Raw genomic sequence first — 20134 nt, 5'->3', positions numbered from 1 at the left:
GTGCGAAAATCCACAATACAAGAGATTAGTTTTCTCAGAAACCATAAAGCCTAGTGAAATGATTTGTATACTGAGGAGAATCTACCTCAGCTCTATGTGTATATACTGAGGAAAATCTAACTGACCTCTATGTGTATATACTGAGGAGAATCTAACTAACCTTTGTATGCATATACTAAGGAGAATCTACCTCAGCTCTATGTGTATATACTGAGAAGAGTCTACCTCACCTTTATGTGTATATACTGAGGAGAATCTATCTCACCTCTGTGTATATATACTGAGGAGAATCTAACTGAACCTCTATATGTATGTGCTGAGAAGATTATAACTGACCTCTTGATGAATATACTGAGATTATAACTGACCTCTATGTGTATATACTGAGGTGAATCTACATCACCTCTGTTTTTATATGTTGAGGAGAATCTACCTCACCTCTGTGTATATACTAAGGAAATTCTAACTGACCTCTATGTGTATATAATGAGGAGATTATAACTGACCTCTGTGTGTATATGCTGAGGAGAATCTACCTCACCTCTCTGTGTATATACTGAGGAGAATCTAACTGACCTCTGTGTGCATATACTGAAAGGTTGTAAAGTACATAAGGAAGCGGCCATGGACTGCAGAGATGGAGCATGCCTTTAAGGCTAAGATGGGGCTGCAACCTCCAGTCTGGGGGTAAATTTGAAAAAAGGGCGTTACCTTTGAGGGTAAAAAGTGGGGAGAATGGGAGGGGTGGCACATTCTGCAGAGGGACATCGGTACTTGCAGTCTGAGGAGAATCGAACGCTCCTCTTTGTGTATATACTGAGGAGAATCTGACTCACCTCTGTGTGTATACTGAGGAGAATCTAACTGACCTCTTTGTGCATATACTGTGGAGAATATAACTCACCTCTTTGTGCATATACTGGGGAGAATATACCGAAAGGCTGTAAAGTACATAAGGAAGTGGCCATGGACTGCAGGAATGGAGCATGCCTTTAGGGCTGCTGTGATCTCTAGTCTGGGAGTAAATTTGAATAAACATGGGCTTTATCTTTGAGGGTGAAAAGTAGGTAGAGTGGGAGGGGTGGCTCGTTATGCAGAGGGATATCGGTACATGCAGTCTGAGGAGAATCTAACACTCCTTCATGTGTATACATATTTTATTCCTCAGTTCCTCTGAAGTAACCGCAACTCCATAAAATTTTTCGTGCGAATAACAGGTAAACACCTGTACCAAATTAACTCGGGTGAAGCCGGATATATCAGCTAGTGTAACATATGAAGCAAATGTACCTGATAGGCCTTTTCACGGCCCAATCATCTTTCAAATTCTTGCTGGTTGTGTAAGTGCCGGCAGCGACTGAACAACAGTCGATAATTCAATTGTCGTTCGATTGTCATTTGATTTTATATCTGCAGAAACTGGCCTGTGTAAACAAGCCGTTGTTCATTTATGGATGGCGGCTTGTTTACTGTGATCGGAGGCGGGTGGGCCAGAGATCGTTCCAGCCCGCCCACCCCCATTAAGTGAGTGATCCTTGTTTGTGTATGAAAGCACAAGAACTATTATCGCTGGGACAGCTGTCGATCGCTGAAATGCCCGACAGTCGGTCCGTGTAAAAAGGCCCTAAGATGACCATACACATTCATGTCAGCTTTTCATATCTGTTCGACTGATAGTGTGCATTGGAGAACGCACAAGGGTTTGGCAAACAGTGGTTTTATGTGTTTTATTAAATTTACTAGCTCTTTATCTCTTTCCTGATGTCTGCCATATATGTTAAATGCATGTTGGATGGGAGTGCATGGAGTGGGCTCAGGAGCTGAACCATATGCTCCAAATGCAGCGGGTGCTGGCTGTGTTATGCAACTGACGTCTACATACAACACACAGGATCAGGGATAACTTCAATTTCAGACTTTTAAACACTTAAGACTGTGGCATTTAAGTAGTTAGACAGAAGTACGGGACTCCCTCTGTCACACCATTGCACCCAAGCCACCACATGACACATAATCATGTGGATGCCGAGGGATTCTCATGGCAGCCAAGGGGCCCTATTGAAGATCCCCAGGTTTGTCGTCTTAGTACTTCTATCACACCCATTCAGATAACTCTGAAAGAAAAATGCACTGCAAAATGAAAGTATTGCAGTGTATTATACAAGTGATCGCATATTAAAGTTCCCAAGTGGGCCTAAAAGAAGTTAGAAAAAATTTTAATAACCGTTTAAAAGTATTGAAATAAAAAAAGCCTTCCTATTAATTATGTAAAAATATAAACAATAAAAAATAAGCTGAATTGATATTGCCACATCTGTAAGTGGCCAAACTATTAAAATATCATATTATTTATCTTTCACGTTAAACACCGTAGATAGAAAAGAATACATAAAGCCAGAGTTGCAGGGTTTTTGTCATATCGCCTTCCCACAAAATGGCATAAAAAGTCTTATGAACCCCCAAGTTTACTAATAAAAATGACAGCTCACCCTGCAAAAAACAAGTCCTCATACAGCTTCATAGATGGAAAACAAAAAATAATAATTAAAAGCTTCCTTTGTGTTGCCATATTTTGAGGACCGTAACTTTTTTTAAAGTTTTTTTTTAAACGTAAAAGTAATCTATCTATATATATAAAGCTGAAAGCCCTCACTCACTCACTCACTCACTCACTCACTCACTCACTCACTCACTCACTCACTCACTGACTCGCCAAAAGTTCTCCAACTTCCCGATGTCGTAGAAACATGAATTTTGGCACGAGCATAGATTATCTCCAAAATAGGAAAAGTAATTGGGTCCCAACTCGATTATTCAATTCTAGCGCAAAAGAATTGGCGTCAAAATTTAATGTACATAATCTAAATCTCTCACTTCCCAATGTCATAGAAACTTAAAACTTGGCACGGACATTGAATATGTCATAAATAGGAAAAGTTAATGGGTCCCAACGTGATTATTCAATTCTATGCGCAAAAGAATTAGCGTCCAAATTTTACGTGCGGAATCTAATTCTTTCACTTCCCGGTGTCATAGAAACTTAAAATTTGGCACGGGCATTGAATATGTCATAAATAGGAAAAGCTAATGGGTCCCAACTCGATTATTCAATTCTATGCGCAAAAGAATTAGCTTCAAAATTTTACGTACGGAATGTATTTTTCTCACTTTCCAGTGTCATAGAAACGTGAAATTTGGCAGGAGCATTGATTATGTGATAAATAGGAAAAGCTAATGGGTCCCAACTCGATTATTCAATTCTATGCGCAAAAGAATTAGCGTCCAAATTTTACGTACGGAATCCAATTTTCTCACATAGAAACTTAAAATTTGGCACGGGCATTGAATATGTCCTAAATAGGAAAAAGTAACGGGTCCCAACTCGATTATTCAATTCTATGCGCAAAAGAATTAGCGTCCAAATTTTACGTACGGAATGTATTTTTCTCACTTTCCAGTGTCATAGAAACGTGAAATTTGGCACGAGCATTGAATATGTCATAAATAGGAAAAGCTAATGGGTCCCAACTCCGTTATTTAATTCTATGCGCAAAAGAATTAGTGTCCAAATTTTACGTACGGAATGTAATTTTCTCACATAGAAACTTAAAATTTGGCACGGGCACTGATTATGTCATAAATAGGAAAAGCTAATGGGTCCTAACTCGATTATTCAATTCTATGCGCAAAAGAATTAGCGTCAAAATTTTACGTACGGAATGTATTTTTCTCACTTTCTAGTGTCATAGAAACGTGAAATTTGGCACGAGCATTGATTATGTCATAAATAGGAAAAGGTAATGGGTCCCAACTCGATTATTCAATTCTATGCGCAAAAGAATTAGCGTCCAAATTTTACGTACGGAATGTAATTTTCCCACATAGAAACTTAAAATTTGGCACGGACATTGATTATGTCATAAATAGGAAAAGCTAATGGGTCCCAACTCGATTATTCAATTCTATGCGCAAAAGAATTAGCGTCAAAATTTTACGTACGGAATGTATTTTTCTCACTTTCCAGTGTCATAGAAACGTGAAATTTGGCAGGAGCATTGATTATGTGATAAATAGGAAAAGCTAATGGGTCCCAACTCGATTATTCAATTCTATGCGCAAAAGAATTAGCGTCCAAATTTTACGTACGGAATCCAATTTTCTCACATAGAAACTTAAAATTTGGCACGGGCATTGAATATGTCCTAAATAGGAAAAACTAACGGGTCCCAACTCGATTATTCAATTCTATGCGCAAAAGAATTAGCGTCCAAATTTTACGTACGGAATGTATTTTTCTCACTTTCCAGTGTCATAGAAACGTGAAATTTGGCACGAGCATTGAATATGTCATAAATAGGAAAAGCTAATGGGTCCCAACTCCGTTATTTAATTCTATGCGCAAAAGAATTAGTGTCCAAATTTTACGTACGGAATGTAATTTTCTCACATAGAAACTTAAAATTTGGCACGGACATTGATTATGTCATAAATAGGAAAAGCTAATGGGTCCCAACTCGATTATTCAATTCTATGCACAAAAGAATTAGCGTCAAAATTTTACGTACGGAATGTATTTTTCTCACTTTCCAGTGTTATAGAAACGTGAAATTTGGCACGAGCATTGATTATGTCATAAATAGGAAAAGCTAATGGGTCCCAACTCCATTATTCAATTCTATGCGCAAAAGAATTAGCGTAAAAATTTTACGTACGGAATGTAATTTTCTCACTTTCCGGTGTCATAGAAACGTGAAATTTGGCACGAGCATTGATTATATCATAAATAGGAAAAGCTAATGGGTCCCACCTCGATTGTTCAATTCTAAGCGCAAAAGAATTAGCGTCCACATTTTACGTATGGAATCTAATTCTCTCACTTCCTGATGTCATCTATATATATAAAATTGAATGTATGTCTGTCTGCGTGCGTGCGTGCGTGCGTGCGTGTCTGCGTGCGTGTCTGTTTGTCCTTTATGCGCTACTACACCATTCATCCGATCGCCATGAAACTTTGGGAAGTTGTTAAGTACACTCCTGGGAAGATTATAGGCATAGTACAAATATCCTACGATAAATGGCGCGCGAGCGTCGTCGAAAGTTACGCCCCCCCCCCACGTAGATCGAGTAAGTAAGCCACCTGCTATTGTGATGTCATCACTGATGTCATCAACATCGGACGCCCTTGAACATGCCCCAACATGTTCTATAAAGCTGCATTGTGATGTCATTAAGGCTGTATTATGACATGTACAGCTTGGAACCACTAGAGCACGCCAGCCAATTACCATTGGAGTTGGAAGTGGGTAAACAAGTACTAGGATATCTTCCTAAGAAGCCACAGCAGCCGGATAAATTGTATGTTCCACCCAACGGCTATTTTATTCAGCCCGCAAGGGGGAAGCAGCGGCCTACAAAATCTCATTCAGGTAGGTAGGTTCAGTTCTTGGAGGTTGGGGAATGCTTATGGGCAAGGCCTTATGTCTCATCCCAACTTAATTCTCTCACTTCCCAATGTCATAGAAACTTAAAATTTGGCACGAGCATTGATTATGTCATAAATAGGAAAAGTTAATGGGTCCCAACTCGATTATTCAATTCAAAGCGCCAAAGAATTAGCGTTCAAATTTTACGTACGGAATCTAATTCTCTCATTTCCGGATGTCATAGATAGATAGATAGATAGATAGATAGATAGATAGATAGATAGATAGATAGATAGATAGATAGACTGTATGCAATAACCTAGATAGATAGATAGATAGATAGATAGATAGATAGATAGATAGATAGATAGATAGATAGACTGTATGCAATGACACGTACAGCTTGAAACCATAAATACTAGAGCACGCCAGCCATTTACAGTCAGTCTCCATTGGAGTTGGAAGTGGGCAAGCATGTACTAGGCTATCTTCCCAAGAAGCCACAGCAGCCGGATAAATTGGATGTTCCACCCAACGGCTATTTTATTCAGCCTGCAAGGGGGAAGCAGCGGCCTACAAAACCTCAGTGGTCGCTGCTGCCGTCATCTAGATATATAAAAACGAATGTATGTATGTATGTCTGTCTTCGCAGCAACGCGCGACGGGTACGCTAGTTTTATATAAAGGAAACGTCGCATGGTTACCTCCCGTGGTGTTTCCTGGGTAACACAGAGAACTACGCAAAATGGTGAACATATGTTTTTCCGGTATCTCTAAAGTAACCACGACTTCATAAGATTTCCGTGTGAACACCAGACAAACACCAGTACCAAATTAACTCGGGCAAAGCCGGGTATATCAGCTAGTATATATATAAAGACGAAAGCCCTGACTGACTGACTGACACACTCACTCACTCACTGACTGACTGACTCGCCACTAGTTCTCCAACTTCCCGATGTCGTAGAAACATGAAATTTGGCAGAAGCATGGATTATGTCCAAAACAGGAAAAATAAAGAGGTCCAAACTCAATTATTCAATTCTAAGCGCAAAAGAACTAGTGTCCAAATTTTATGTACGGAATCTAATTCTCTCACTCCCAATGTCATAGAAACTTGAAATTTGGCACGAGTATTGAATATGTCATAAATAGGAAAAGCTAATGGGTCCCAACTCGATCATTCAATTCTATGCGCAAAAGAATTAGCATCCAAATTTTACGTATGGAATCTAAATCTCTCATTTCCTGATGTCATAGAAACTTGAAATTTGGCACGAGCATTGATTGTCATATATAGGAAAAGCTAATGGGTCCCAACTCGATTATTCAGTTCTAGCGCAAAAGAATTAGCGTCTAAATTTTACGTACGGAATCTAATTCTCTCATTTCTGATGTCATTTTATATAAAGGAAACGTTGCATGGTTACCTCTACGTAGTGTTTCCTGGGTAACACAAAGAACCATGCAAAATGGTGAACATATTTTTTTCCTCGATATCTCTAAAGTAACCACGACTAGGATTTTCCTTGTGAACACCAGATAAACACCAGTACCAAATTAACTCAGGCGAAGCCGGGTATATCACCTAGTTAGACATAAAATCTGTATAAATTTGGTATTTGGGTAATCATAATGACACGTAGAATGACTTTAATATGTAATTTTTACTCCACAACAAATACCTTGAAAGTGAAACTCCAAAAACAAGGGTGGAATTTAGTTTTTTTCCATTCCATAATATTCTTTATGTTTCTCAATACATTCTGGTGGTGCCATTAAAAATATAATTCATCCCTCAAAAAAACACGCCCTCCTATGACTATATTGATGGAAAAATGTTAAAAAAGTCACTGCTTTTGGAAGCCAGGGATGAATAAACGACAGTGATCACTGATTGAGATAGGAAGGGGTTTAAATATACTTTGTCTAACTTTGGCATAAAGTTGACCATGGACCGGAGACATTCCTTCAGACACAATCTGTCTATGGTGGTCTGTAGACATTACATTCCCTGGCGATTCCACCAGAATTGTCCGGATCACGCCTGAGGTCAAAGTCAGATGGAAGAGCTTTAGATGATTGGTGTGTGGCTGCAGATAATTGAAAGACTCAAATCTTCTCACTCTCTGGATGCTCTAAGCTCATAGTTTGGTGCAAATCACACATCACAGTCGATCAGATTTCAATTGTCCATTTTAAGAAAAATTGTGGCGTCCATCAGACCGTTACTTGTAAACTGTTCCTGAAATTAAGCAAAAATAACTGAAACATGTTAGGAGTAGAAAACTAAACCGCTCTTGTATAAAACCCGAGGATGTGGCTCCTACTCAGATGTGCCGACAGGAAAAGGATTAGCGAGACAGAGTAAGATTAAATGGAGATTACAATTGAGATTAACCTCATTTCTCTGCTTCGAACCAAAGTGCACTATACCAGAAAATAAATCCGTTCATGAAGCTTGTACACGGTTTCATCTAATCTCCCGCCTGTAATTATCAGAGTTCTAAGGTAATAGTTCCTTCTTTCCAGGGGTCTTGTATCTTAATTTATCACTTTTCCGACAAGAGCTCCAGACTTCAGTGTACTTTAATATAGTCTGGATGCTAAATGGGTTTTACCATGTCATAAAGTGATAACATTTCACTAGAACGCACCGTCACTTTCTGATCAGTGGCCGTCTTACCGGAAACCCACTTATGCACTGGCTGTGGCAATGGATTGGCTCTGCGTCCCCTTTGCAGCTGTTCCCTACATAGCTCCCACAGCCACCCACTGTATAGGGCAGTGCTCTCCAACCTTTGCAGCCTTGGGGCACCCCTAGGGAAAATAAATTTACTGCGAGTCATCCCTACCAAAAAGGTGTGGTCATGGGGTGTGGCTGTTCACAACATTATTGTAATGCCAATATTTGTGGCACCCGGAGATATCTAGTGAGCGCAGCTACTTCCGATTCACCTGACTAGCAGCGCTAAATTCACTAGAGGCTGCCAGATGCCCAGTGATAGAGGTGCAGAGAGCGCAAAGACTTCAAAGGTGAGAGGGAGCCCGGTATCTTATGAAATGGTGCATATTCTGTTGTGGAAAATCCACAGCATTTCCGCTACGGGTAAGCATACCCCATGGCTGGGTCTGCATAGGGCTGATTTGCTGTGGAATGTGCGGAGCTGACGCTCTGCTGAAGATCAGCATTGGAAAGTCTGCCTCAAAAGCTGCATGGAATTTGATGCAGGTTTTATCGTGTATCTTTGTGCGGAATTCACCCCCATATTGAGACGTGAATTCTGCAGTGGAAACGGCGATAAAATTGACATTCTGTGGAATTCCGCAAAACATGTCAGTTCCCGCACAGGTTTTATGCAGAATTTTTTTATCTCATCCACTTTGCTGCTACCCAAATGGCAGAGAAATTCTTTGGCAAATCTGCCCAGTGTGGACCCAGTCTAAGGCTGCATTCACAAGAACGTATATCGGCTCGGTTTTCACGCCGAGCCGATATATACGTTGTCCTCATGTGCAGGGGAGGGGGAGGATGGAAGAGTCAGGAGCAGGAACTGAGCTCCCGCCCCCTCTCTGCCTCCCCTCCACCCCTCTGCACTATTTGCAATGAAAGGATGGGGGCGGGGCTAAGTTCCGCTAATTAGCCCCGCCCTGCCTCTCCCCATTGCAAATAGTGCAGAGGGGTGGAGAGGGGGCGGGAGCTCAGTTCCTGCTCCTGGCTCTTCCATCCTCCCCCCCCCCCTCCCCTGCACATGAGGATGACGTATATCGGCTCGGCATGAAAACCGAGCCGATATACATTCGTGTGAATGCAGCCTAAGGGAGGTTTCCAGCAGCACCTGCCGGGATAGATGTGGATCGGGGAGGAAGCGCTTGTAATTACAGGCGCAGCTCTCATAGTAATCAATGGGCGCTGTGCTTGTATTTCCAGGTGCACCTGGAATTGATTTCAATGACAGCTGTGTCTGCAACGACGAGTGCCTGCCACTATACACAGATCGGAGCAGTGCTTCTGCTCCACCCCTAGCATATCCCGGCGGGCGCTGCCTGGAAGACCCATTTAATGTCGGCTGAGTGATTCCCAGCCGCGACACCCCAGTTGGGAACCACTGGTGCAGGGAAATGCAACACAGCTCCATTCAAGTAAATTGATCTGTGCTGCAGTTCCCTGCACAGTGAGTGGTAGCAGCGCTATCCAGACAAGACAACCCATGGAGCAGTGATAAACTGGAAGAAAAGGACCACTTTACACAAAAGAGAATTGAAGATCTGTTGCAGGCTTGAGTCCCCCCAAAAATCTGCTGCATACTTGAGAAGTTCCTACAGACTTTGGGGTTGGTTAAATTTTGTTGCAGAATATCAGTGTGAATTCTGCAGCCAGAATCTGTGTGTGAACCTAGCCTTAGAGGGGTTTTCTGGGGGGGGAACTATTAATGACCTTTCTCAAGAGAGGGCATCAATAGTTGATTGGTGGTGTCCACCACTTGGGGTCTCCGCTGATCAGCTAATTGAAGAGACCGGGGGGTTGGGTGAGTGCTGCTGCCTCTTCTCCAACCCAATGGGGGTTTCGCAAATGTGCAACGGGATGCGTAAAACACTGCACAATTCCACTGAGAAAAGGGCACACCTGGGTCTCATTAGACTAAATAGCCATTTAAATCAGGGCAGGGGTGGGTCCCGCACCCAAAAGAGCCCTTAACACTGGCCACTTCTTTCTTTGATCTGGCTTTGGCAGTTCCTTATTGCTGAAGGGTGCCAGGAATATTGATTGGCACTTTGGGATTTCCTCAGCACAAGTGACAGCCTTCCTTCCCTCCGTACAGCCGGGTGCATTAGTTTGTGAGAAGGGTATTTGCTGCTTTTGAGCTGCGCCATCAAGTACCGTATTTATATATTTTTTCAGATGTGTACGAGTTGTTTGTTCCCAGTAGCAGGTGGTTTAGTAATCAGGACGCTGCAGTACAGATTTTACAATTGCTCCTGGCAACCACTTCATACCGACAGGTTGGAATATGTCTGTATGGAAGAAAGATTAGCAGGATGATTGCAATATCTGGAAGAAGATCATTCGGTGCTGAGAGGAGCCGCTGGCCACTAATGAGATGTTTGGGTTGTAAATCATCAGTTTTCCCACCTAAATCTGGGTGTTCCCGGAGACAGACATTGCGTCTGCTCATAATAGGATATCGGATTTCTTACATTTTACCATGTGTGCTATTCAATCTGGCCCAACTTTTCAAGTGGAGGAATATGCGTCATCACCGCCATACGGGTCACATTACTTACAGTATAAAAGAGTATTAGGCAGTTCGGGTCCTGGGGTTTAAAATGTAACTATTTTGAGTATATTTTAGTTTCAAGGCTATAGCTCTTTCTTATGTTGGATAAATGTGATTAAAAAAATTAGTTTTATTTAGTTTGTGCATATAGTTGGGAAAAGGAAAACATCTTTGTGGGTGGCAAGGTCCAATGCAACAAACAATATAGGAAAAAGTTACAGTATCCCTCGTAATAGACATTTCATTAACCATGTGTGCAGAGTGAGGCAGTTACATAGATATAGTCTTTCAGTTCTCATTATACACTGCAACCCTAAGGAGACCTTATAGACGCCATGTCCCATATAGAGTCTGACTGCGGATGTTGATGTAGAGTTGCAGGCAGGTTTTAAGCCATTTTCAGTTCTGCATCAAACTTCGCAGGTGGGCTGCAGATTGCGGTGCGTCATACGGCTAATTCTGTCCAGCGGGAAAGGTTGCTTAAAGGGAAAAATCAGCCCTGCTAGATAAACAACCTTAACAGGAGTTCCTTAAAGGGGTTGTCCCGCGGCAGCAAGTGGGTCTATACACTTCTGTATGGCCATAATAATGCACTTTGTAATGTACATCGTGCATTAATTATGAGCCATACAGAAGTTATAAAAAGTTTTATATTTACCTGCTCCGTTGCTGGCGTCCTCGTTCCCATGGAGCCGACTAATTTTCGCCCTCCGATGGCCAAATTAGCCGCGCTTGCGCAGTCCGGGTCTTCTGCAGTCTTCTATGGGGCCGCTCGTGTAGAATGCCGGCTCCGTGTAGCTCCGCCCCGTCACGTGCCGATTCCAGCCAATCAGGAGGCTGGAATCGGCAATGGACCGCACAGAAGCCCTGCGGTCCACGGAGACAGAGGATCCCGGCGGCCATCTTCAGCAGGTAAGTATGAAGACGCCGGACCGCCGGGATTCAGGTAAGCGCTGTGCGGGTTGTTTTTTTAACCCCTGCATCGGGGTTGTCTCGCGCCGAACGGGGGGGGGTTAAAAAAAAAAAAAACGTTTCGGCGCGGGACAACCCCTTTAAGTGATTAACCATTTAATGACCAGCGGTTTCCATCAAATTTTCCTTTTATTTCCTTTTTCATTCCTTCTTTTCAAGCCGTGCGATGTGTTTTACTGTCCCATTAAAAATGCAAAAAGATAGGACCGGCATCACTACATGTATATGACTCTGTTCAAAAGAATGGGGTTCGTATTCGTGCGAGATTTGTGAATCTTGCGACGCACAAATCTTGCGTAAATTTCTCGGCCGTGTGAAACCAGCCTTATGATGATGATTAAAAGTATAGAGATCCAATGAGAATTCAGAGCACTAATGTTAACCCCTTAACAACCGCTCAGACGTCTTTTGACAGCGGACGTTAAGGGGCTTTATTCTGCAGAGCCGTGTCTGGATTAAAAAGCAATCAAAATGTCATATGTTGCCAAAACTTGGATAAATGAAGACTAGAGTTCATCATGGGAAAAACAAGCCCCAATAGAGCTCTGTGGATAGGAAAATTAAAATGCTACGGCTCTTGGAATACGGCAACACAAAAGCAAGTTTTTTAAAAAAAAAAAAACCTCTGTGTATAAAAATAGTAAAACATAAAAAACAAAATACTGTATAAACTTGGTATCGCTGGAATCATGCTCACCTACAGGAAATGTTATCACATTATTTTGCGCACTAAATTCCATAAAAGTGAAATTTATTTTAAAAAAAGGTAGAATTTTTTTTCCAAATCCCTCTAAAAAATGAATACAAGTTATACAATACATTATGTATATCCAAAAATGATTCCATTTAAAATACAACTTGTCCTGCAAACAAAAAGCCCCCATATGGCTGTGTTCAAGGGAAAATGTAAAAGTTACGGCTCTAGGAATGCGATGATGGAAAAAAACTGATCAATTAGTCGGTCATTAAGGCGCAAACCGGCTTCATCAGCTGTAAAGACAGTACAGGTTTTTTTTGCATTTTGAAGAGGATGCTACAGTGCAATACCGTGGTTATTGGGTTCCCAGGTGTACTGCAGCTAGTAGACCTGTTTCTATACGCAGGAAAGTTTATCCATTATTTTGTCAGTATTTTTTATATATGTAGAACAATAGGCCCATCAGCTTACAAGCCTTATTTGCAAAATGTTGCTGGTGCAAATTCACACAACTAAATGGTGTGCTACCGTGATGTATGGCAGATTTATATTAACCCTTTCCAATCCACTGTCTGACCTCTGAAGACATTATGATTTAAGGCTGTACAGCTCAGATGTTGGAAGACATCAGTCGAGGTTCTCTTACTGTATATTGCCAGCCTCTCTGCTGTCGCAGCCTATCCAACGTGTCACCTCATGCAGTACTGGCTTTAGCCAGCAGATAGTGCTGTTGTATAAAAGCAGAAAAAGAGTAAGGCCCCCTAGGAAAACCAGGATAAAATTGGATTAGAAAGGCTTAATATTTTTGACACCTTTTTTAATGGCAGTGTTACTACTTCAACCCCAATGTGTGAATGCGAATAATGAGATACTGCAGTCAGTCATTTAATTGCTGAACAATAGAGAGTATTTAGCAATACAAATTCTCAGCAAGTGAAAGCTAGTGTGAATCCAAAATCAACAAATGTGAAAACTTCAACTTTTCTACTTTCTTCCAAGCCTAAAATTCTAAATATTTTCATTTCCTTCATACAGTTTGAAACAAGAAAGCCGAGAGCGCCGGGAGATTTGAGTCCCACTGAGAGGAAAGCCTCCTTCAGTCATGAGCGCGATGAGTACAAGAAGCTGCTGGCGGAGAGCCACAGGTTGGTGATGGACCTCCGTAGACAAGTCCAGCAGACTGATAAGAACTGGAAGCGGGAGAGAACAGAACTTCTGGATCGAGTTGATAGAGAGAGGCATGATTGGGATCAGCAGCGAAAAGAACTCCTGAGAAGAATAGAACAGGTAGAGTACTAGACATAAAATGTCAAACCCCGTGCTGAAGCATTGTACCAACTTATCTACACAAACGGGACTTGAGCAATGTCCTTAAGGCCCATTTAGACACAACGATTATCGCTCGAAATTTGCTCAAAAGCTGTCTTTGAGCGATAATCGTTGTGTCTAACTGCACTGACATCATGTAGTTTTCGTTAAGCCGTCCCTGATCTTTCAGCATGCTGAAAGACAACGATCAGCCTTCTCAGGAATTCACAACAGGATACAGCTGATAGTATTGTTTCAGCTGTGTCCAGCTCCCTGAACACAGGTGGGGTATGAAGAACACAACAGTCCAGCTGTGTTCTTCATACTCCACATGGAGCGCCCAGCTGTATAGCAGCTGAGCGCTCCGTGAACACAGCCGGGGCATTAAGAACACAGCAGTCTAGCTGTGTTCTGCATACCCCTCTCGGAGCGCACCGGGCGCTCCAAGCAGAAAACAGCTTGATGCAGAAGACAAGCGGCCCCGCTTGAGCTTTTGAGCGATCGCCTTGCACTGAATGCACACAACGATTATCGCTCAAAAGACATCTTTTGAGCAATAATCTTTGTGTCTAAACCAGGCTTTAGTCTTCATCAATGCAGTCAGTCACTCACTAGTTGGCAGACCCTTAAAGCCTATACTTTCCTGACTGTTCATTTGGACATTAGTTGCTTCTACTTTTGCTTCCATAGTGAAAAATGTTAGCATTTTAGTGGCGTAATTAATTTTACCTTAATTTGTATGAAAAATAAATCCGTTTTATGAGATTTACCTTTAATGGAAAATTAAAGTTTCAGGTATTCTATAGAACTGCATAACATTCCCTAAGCACGACTACAGCACCTCCTAAGCCATGAATTATAATATACCTCCAGATGGGTTTGTTTCCTTATAGTAATACCTACAAGTACATGGGGAGATGTATTTTACAGTCATCATATATAATCACATTATAAAGTCATTTTCTGTACTTTAAAACATCATATTCCAAAATGTTCTTATGATTGGTTATTACTCAGGATTTCATTTGTTATACTGGAGATATCACTTTAAGAATAAGCAGGCCGAGCCATATGCTTTTCTTAAATATAGGTCGCCAAGTCTCACGAGTCGGAAACTTTTATGCCATTCAAGCATTAAGCACCTAACCAATCTTGGCATCATGCTCCCAGGGGTTTCTTAAAAGCAGCTTATAGGAAAGCTTATATCAGTTGGTAAAGTGTTTTATGGACATAGAACTGTGAGACAGCAGGTCTGACCTGGTACACTTTTCACATTGTTAAATACATAGACAGCGCTTACACCCTTATTTTAAGTTATGGTTTAAGGCTGTTTTCAACCTTATACGTGCATTCACATGTGGCGGATTTCCTGTGGATTTTCCACACTGGAGAAAGCCAAAGCACATACTCGCCAAAATCCACATCAAATGGATTTCTTCTGCAGTTTTACAGGCAGATTCTGCGCTAGAAATTGCACAGCAGAGTTTGTTGTGTGAACATACCCCAAGTGGTGCAGATTTTAATGCAGATCCACTGTGGATTTCAGTCCTTTGCTTTAAAGGGTGACATTTACAGCAGATCTGTGCCTAAATCCACATAAAAATCTGCACCATCTGGTGTGGGTTTTGGTGTGTATTTGCTGTGGCTTTTTCCACTGCTAAAAATCCTCAGAAAATCCGCCATTTATAAACACACCCAAAGGCTGGATTCACAGGCCGGTAAAAAAAAGTCAGTCTTTATGGCTGTTTTTCATGCAATTTTTTAGACAGAGCCAGAAGTGGATTCAGGAGGTCTTGGAAGTATAAAGGAAGGACGTATACTTCTGCCTGCTGGATCCACTTCTGGCTTTGGCTTAAAAAAAACTACATTAAAAACTGCTACTGTGGATCACAAAAAATCCTGTGTTTGAAGCCAACGGTCAGGGTATGCTCACATGTAGGGGGTTTTCACAGTGAATAATCCACTGCAGATTTTGGTAAATATCTACCTCAAAATTTGCAAGTGTTAGGCCAGATTCATACAAATGTATTTGTACAGCATAATAAGCACATAAATTTTGCGCAGTGCATAGAACCCACTGATTTCAAGGAGTAAGCGTATTTTGCACCTGCATTTGCACAAAAAATACTATTTTTCTGCGAATTTATGCAGAAAAAAGCACATATTGAACTAATTGCCTGTTTCAATGATTGGCAGCATGGTCATGCGTTTTTTTGCGCACGCAAATGTGCACAATATACACGCAGAAAAAGTACAGTAAATCACACACACACGCATGCAGATACACATCGCATAAATGTGCTTACCCCATGTGACACTGGCCTAAAATGCAAAGTTTGACTTGAACTTGGACACAAATCTCTCCCCCTCATTTGTAGTGGTTAAATCCACACTGTAAACCCACAGCTTAAATTGACATGCTTTGGGTTTAATTTCTTCCCGCACCATGTGGATGAGATATGTTAAAGTCTCAACTACATAGCTTGTAATGCTGCAGATTTTGGAGGCTGAAGTTCTGCACAGAAACTCTGCAGCCTTTCCATGTGAACATACCCTTGGGGTACTCAAGTTGCAGATATAAACTGGCCATATTGTCACCATTACATAATAATTATGCCATAGTCAGAATGTAAATTCATTTCTACAGTCTATACTAAAGCCTGGCTCTGAAAGAGTCAACGTTTCGCCCAGTGTGCGGACTGCAGCAACCAGTATAATGTATAAAAAAATATATCACCTGGCTCCCTATCACCTCCACTAGCGGCACCATAAATTTAGTTTATAGTGCTTTAGGCAAATAACAGCTTCCCTTAACCTCTTTAGTGGCACGCCCGGAAAATCTCCGGGGATTGCTGCACTGACCATGCAGTTAAACCCCGGAAGATTTCCCTGGACGGCTCTGTGCTGACATGGTAATAATCAACCTGCCACTGAAGGGGTTAATAGTGCTTAAAATGGATCTGACAATAAGCTGTACTAGTTATATAGTATAATACCATGTCTGTGGAGCGATTATGTCAAACGGCACAAACAAAATGTTTTGAGTGTTTGCAATACTTTGAATTTCTTCCGATGCGCAATGTAAAGCTTCACACCACTCAAATGCTGTGCTACTATAGAAAGTAAAATCCTCTATTTATGGGGTAACTATAGGATTATTGAGTCTTTGTTCTTCTGTAAAAGAAAAACTTCAAGATTTTAGCATAAAAATATTTCTCTGTCAGGTCATTTTAATACATTTCTATTCATTTTCCAGCTCCAACAGGAATCGAGCCCCCAAAACACAGACCCTTTCCTTGCTGACCAAAGTGATGGCGCTGTGACTCAGTATTCCTCAAAGGCCACACTGCCCGGGTCCCATTCACACGCATCCAGGTCATTCTCTGATTCTGACGATGTGCCATTTGAAGAACAGTTACTCCCCAAGTTAAAAGGGACTGACCGATGCTCCGGCTCCGAGAACCTCTTCCTTGATGCACTTTCTCTGGATTCAGCTGATGAGGCCGATTTGCCTCAGCTCCGCAAACTGGAGCGCGATAAGTTCTCCACTGAGGTAATGCATCTTTTTTCTTGCTGCTCCATTTTTGGCCACAGAATGTAAATGGATGACCTCACAGTACTGCACTGAAATGCTCCAATGACCCATGATTCCTATATGAGCCTTGAACTTTGAAGCCTTCCTGAGTGATGCCTTTAATTTACGTATTGTCTGTATTTTCATAGATCTTTACTGTTTTATCTTTTTACACTTTTTTAGAAGTTGCAATCTGTTTTTGTGTTGAAATAAAAGCTAGTTAGTATTTTTATGCTGTTTTCTAGAACGGAGTTTGTCTTATGTTGTGTGGAATTGTTGTAGGGCTAAAATCACTTAAAGGTTATAGATGGCTTTGAGCACTTTTTATTGCACTGCATGTACTTTTACAAAGAAAGCAGATTTGCACTTGGCTTTTATTAAAATGTTTTCCTCTTCTTGAGTTTTACATTTTGCCTGTAATACAATACAAGTTGCTCAATGCAGTTATGTGGTCTTTATCTTCCCTGACATCTGCTGTCAGGAGAGTCAGGAGACCACCATACACATTAGATGATCAGATGGACCTGCCGAAATCGGTCTATGACGAAAGTTACCTTTAGACGGGGCAACTATAGTCCGAATAATTGCCGGAAACAGCGATTTTTGGCAATAATGGACCCGTGTAACACAAACACCAGGAGGGGACTGGGCAAGAAATTGCTCACTTCTCAGAGTCGCTTGTTTTTAGGTCACCTAAAAACCAAGTGACCATTGGCTTGTTTAAACAGAGAGCTGTGTGATAGGGAATGAGTGGAAATGAGCAGCTTAATTGTACTAGATTACATGTAGAGATGAGCGAGCGTACTCGGAAAAGCACTACTCGCTCGAGTAATTTGCTTTATCCGAGTATCGCTGTGCTCGTCCCTGAAGATTCGGGTGCCGCTGCGGCTGACAGGTGAGTCGCAGCGGGGAGCAGGGGAGAGCGGGCGGGAGAGAGGGAGAGAAAGATCTCCCCTCCGTTCCTCTCCGCTCTCCCCTGCAGCTCCCCGCTCCGTGCCGGCACCCGAATCTTCAGGGACGAGCACAGCGATACTCGGATAAAGCAAATTACTCGAGCGAGTAGTGCTTTTCCGAGTACGCTCGCTCATCTCTAATTACATGCAGTAATAGTCAGAAGCCAATTGTTTATGGAAAAAAAAACTATTGCAATTAAATAACAAGTGTTCAAATGTGTTTACAGCCTTTAACCTATCCACGTTTTGCTCATTGTGTATGATTGGCACGGCAGAATTCTGCTTTTTTCCACTTTACTTTCTACCTTATTCCTTCCATATATAATGTTGATTTTCAGGGTAGTTGTGAAAACCATAAAGCAGCACAGCCTCATCTAGATTATGTGTTCGTTCCAAAAGACTCACTTTCAAGGACATAAAAATAGCGAGTAATTTGTATAAAGGTGACTGGCGGCATTCCTGTGCTTCGGTGCCAAGCAGGCGTCAAACTTTATTCATACGCTGTATTAGACTCATGTTGCCGCCTCTGCTGTTTATGACATCGGGGCATGAAAATCTTTCTTATATTTAATGAAAATCTCCACCTAATATAACTATACTTGCCCACCCATCCGCCACACGGGTCCGCATTTAATTTATGCTAGCGGATGAAAGAAGAATACATAGCATTGGTATAAATTACATGCAAGGACGACTACAATAAATTGGCTTCTGACATTCAGTAATAGAGTTCTATGTGTTTAAATCATGAATCCTGCCAATTAGATTCTATACGCAGAACAAGAAAGTATATAACTAGATCATCTTTATTGATTAGCACAGGGGAAAAATATAAAACATTGAAAATTAGGTGTTACAATATCCATGCTGAGACGCCAATATACCCATAGATCACATTAGTATTGTACTGTTCCCAGTGAATAGTGTATGGCTCTTATGAATAAGGTACCAAACAAATGCATAGAGATAATATATATCCTAAACACAAACCGAGATACATATGTACAAACCACTGGGTATATCATGTTCTAACGTGTTATGTATATTGGACACGTGTATGGGGGCTTCCCAACTTTTTCCTGATAGATCATGCCAGGGAAGAAGAATTGGGCACATTGTTGAATTTCAAAGCCCAATCTTTTTGTTCCCTGTGGCAAAAAGCTGCCACCAAAGCTATATCTGGTTGGGCTTTTTTTACTGTCCACATTAAAAACACTTGAATGCTTGGTCAAACGGAGCGTTCATACGTATGGGGGAATTGGGAGCGATAGCTATCTGCCGAAAGCTATTAAAAGTGTATGGGCACCTTCAAGGGGTTTTTGCCAGGTTGTAAAGTTTGACCCTATCCACAGAATTGGGGATAACTTTACGATCGGTGGTGTCTGACTGCTGGGACTCCCACTTATCCTGAGAATACGGGTATGGTCCGTACGTGAGTGAATGGAGCAGAGCTTGCACAGGTGCACCGCTCCTTTCACTTCAATGACAGCTTTGGAGATTAGCCAAGAGCTTGTATTTGGTAATGCTTGGTGGTCATCGAAGTCAATGGAGTGGCAGCTTACCTGCGTGACCTTTGCTACATTCACTTAGGAACTGACTGGACCACTGTTCCTGGCATTGGTGGGAGTCTCAACAGTGAACTCCTGTCAATCATAAAGTAATACCCTATCCTGTGGGTAGGTGAAAACTTCATAACTTAGCACAACCTCTTTAAGTTTACATTATGGTCTGTTGCCGCTCAGTAACTTCCTACACTGCCATGTAATAAGTCTTGTTTTGTGTCTATGTATATCCAGCCCCAATACTCAAGAGTGAACCTTTGCAGTAAATTTCCTAAATATGACAATATCTTGGTAAAGCTCAACACTTGGTTTGACATCTTGATTAATCCAAAGGGTACAGTGCAGTGTGTCTCAAAAGTGAAATGG

At 41.5% G+C, this 20134-nt stretch overlaps 1 protein-coding gene across 5 annotated transcripts in view; it reads left to right on the top strand.

Annotated features, from left to right (window-relative positions):
• The window catches only part of MTCL1 (microtubule crosslinking factor 1), a 142079-nt gene that overhangs the window by 106427 nt on the left and 15518 nt on the right, over positions 1-20134 (top strand). For all 5 annotated transcript variants that reach the window (XM_066579562.1, XM_066579560.1, XM_066579563.1 and 2 more), the window contains 2 exons: positions 13407-13658; positions 16936-17232. In XM_066579562.1, the coding sequence (XP_066435659.1) occupies positions 13407-13658; positions 16936-17232 (549 nt within the window). The remainder of the gene's footprint in view (positions 1-13406; positions 13659-16935; positions 17233-20134) is intronic.

Source organism: Eleutherodactylus coqui, chromosome 9, assembly GCF_035609145.1.
Source record: "Eleutherodactylus coqui strain aEleCoq1 chromosome 9, aEleCoq1.hap1, whole genome shotgun sequence".
Classification (NCBI taxonomy): Eukaryota; Metazoa; Chordata; class Amphibia; order Anura; family Eleutherodactylidae; genus Eleutherodactylus; species Eleutherodactylus coqui.
The sequence above is the reverse complement of the archived record's forward strand: the minus strand, read 5'-3'. Positions and strand labels throughout refer to the sequence as shown.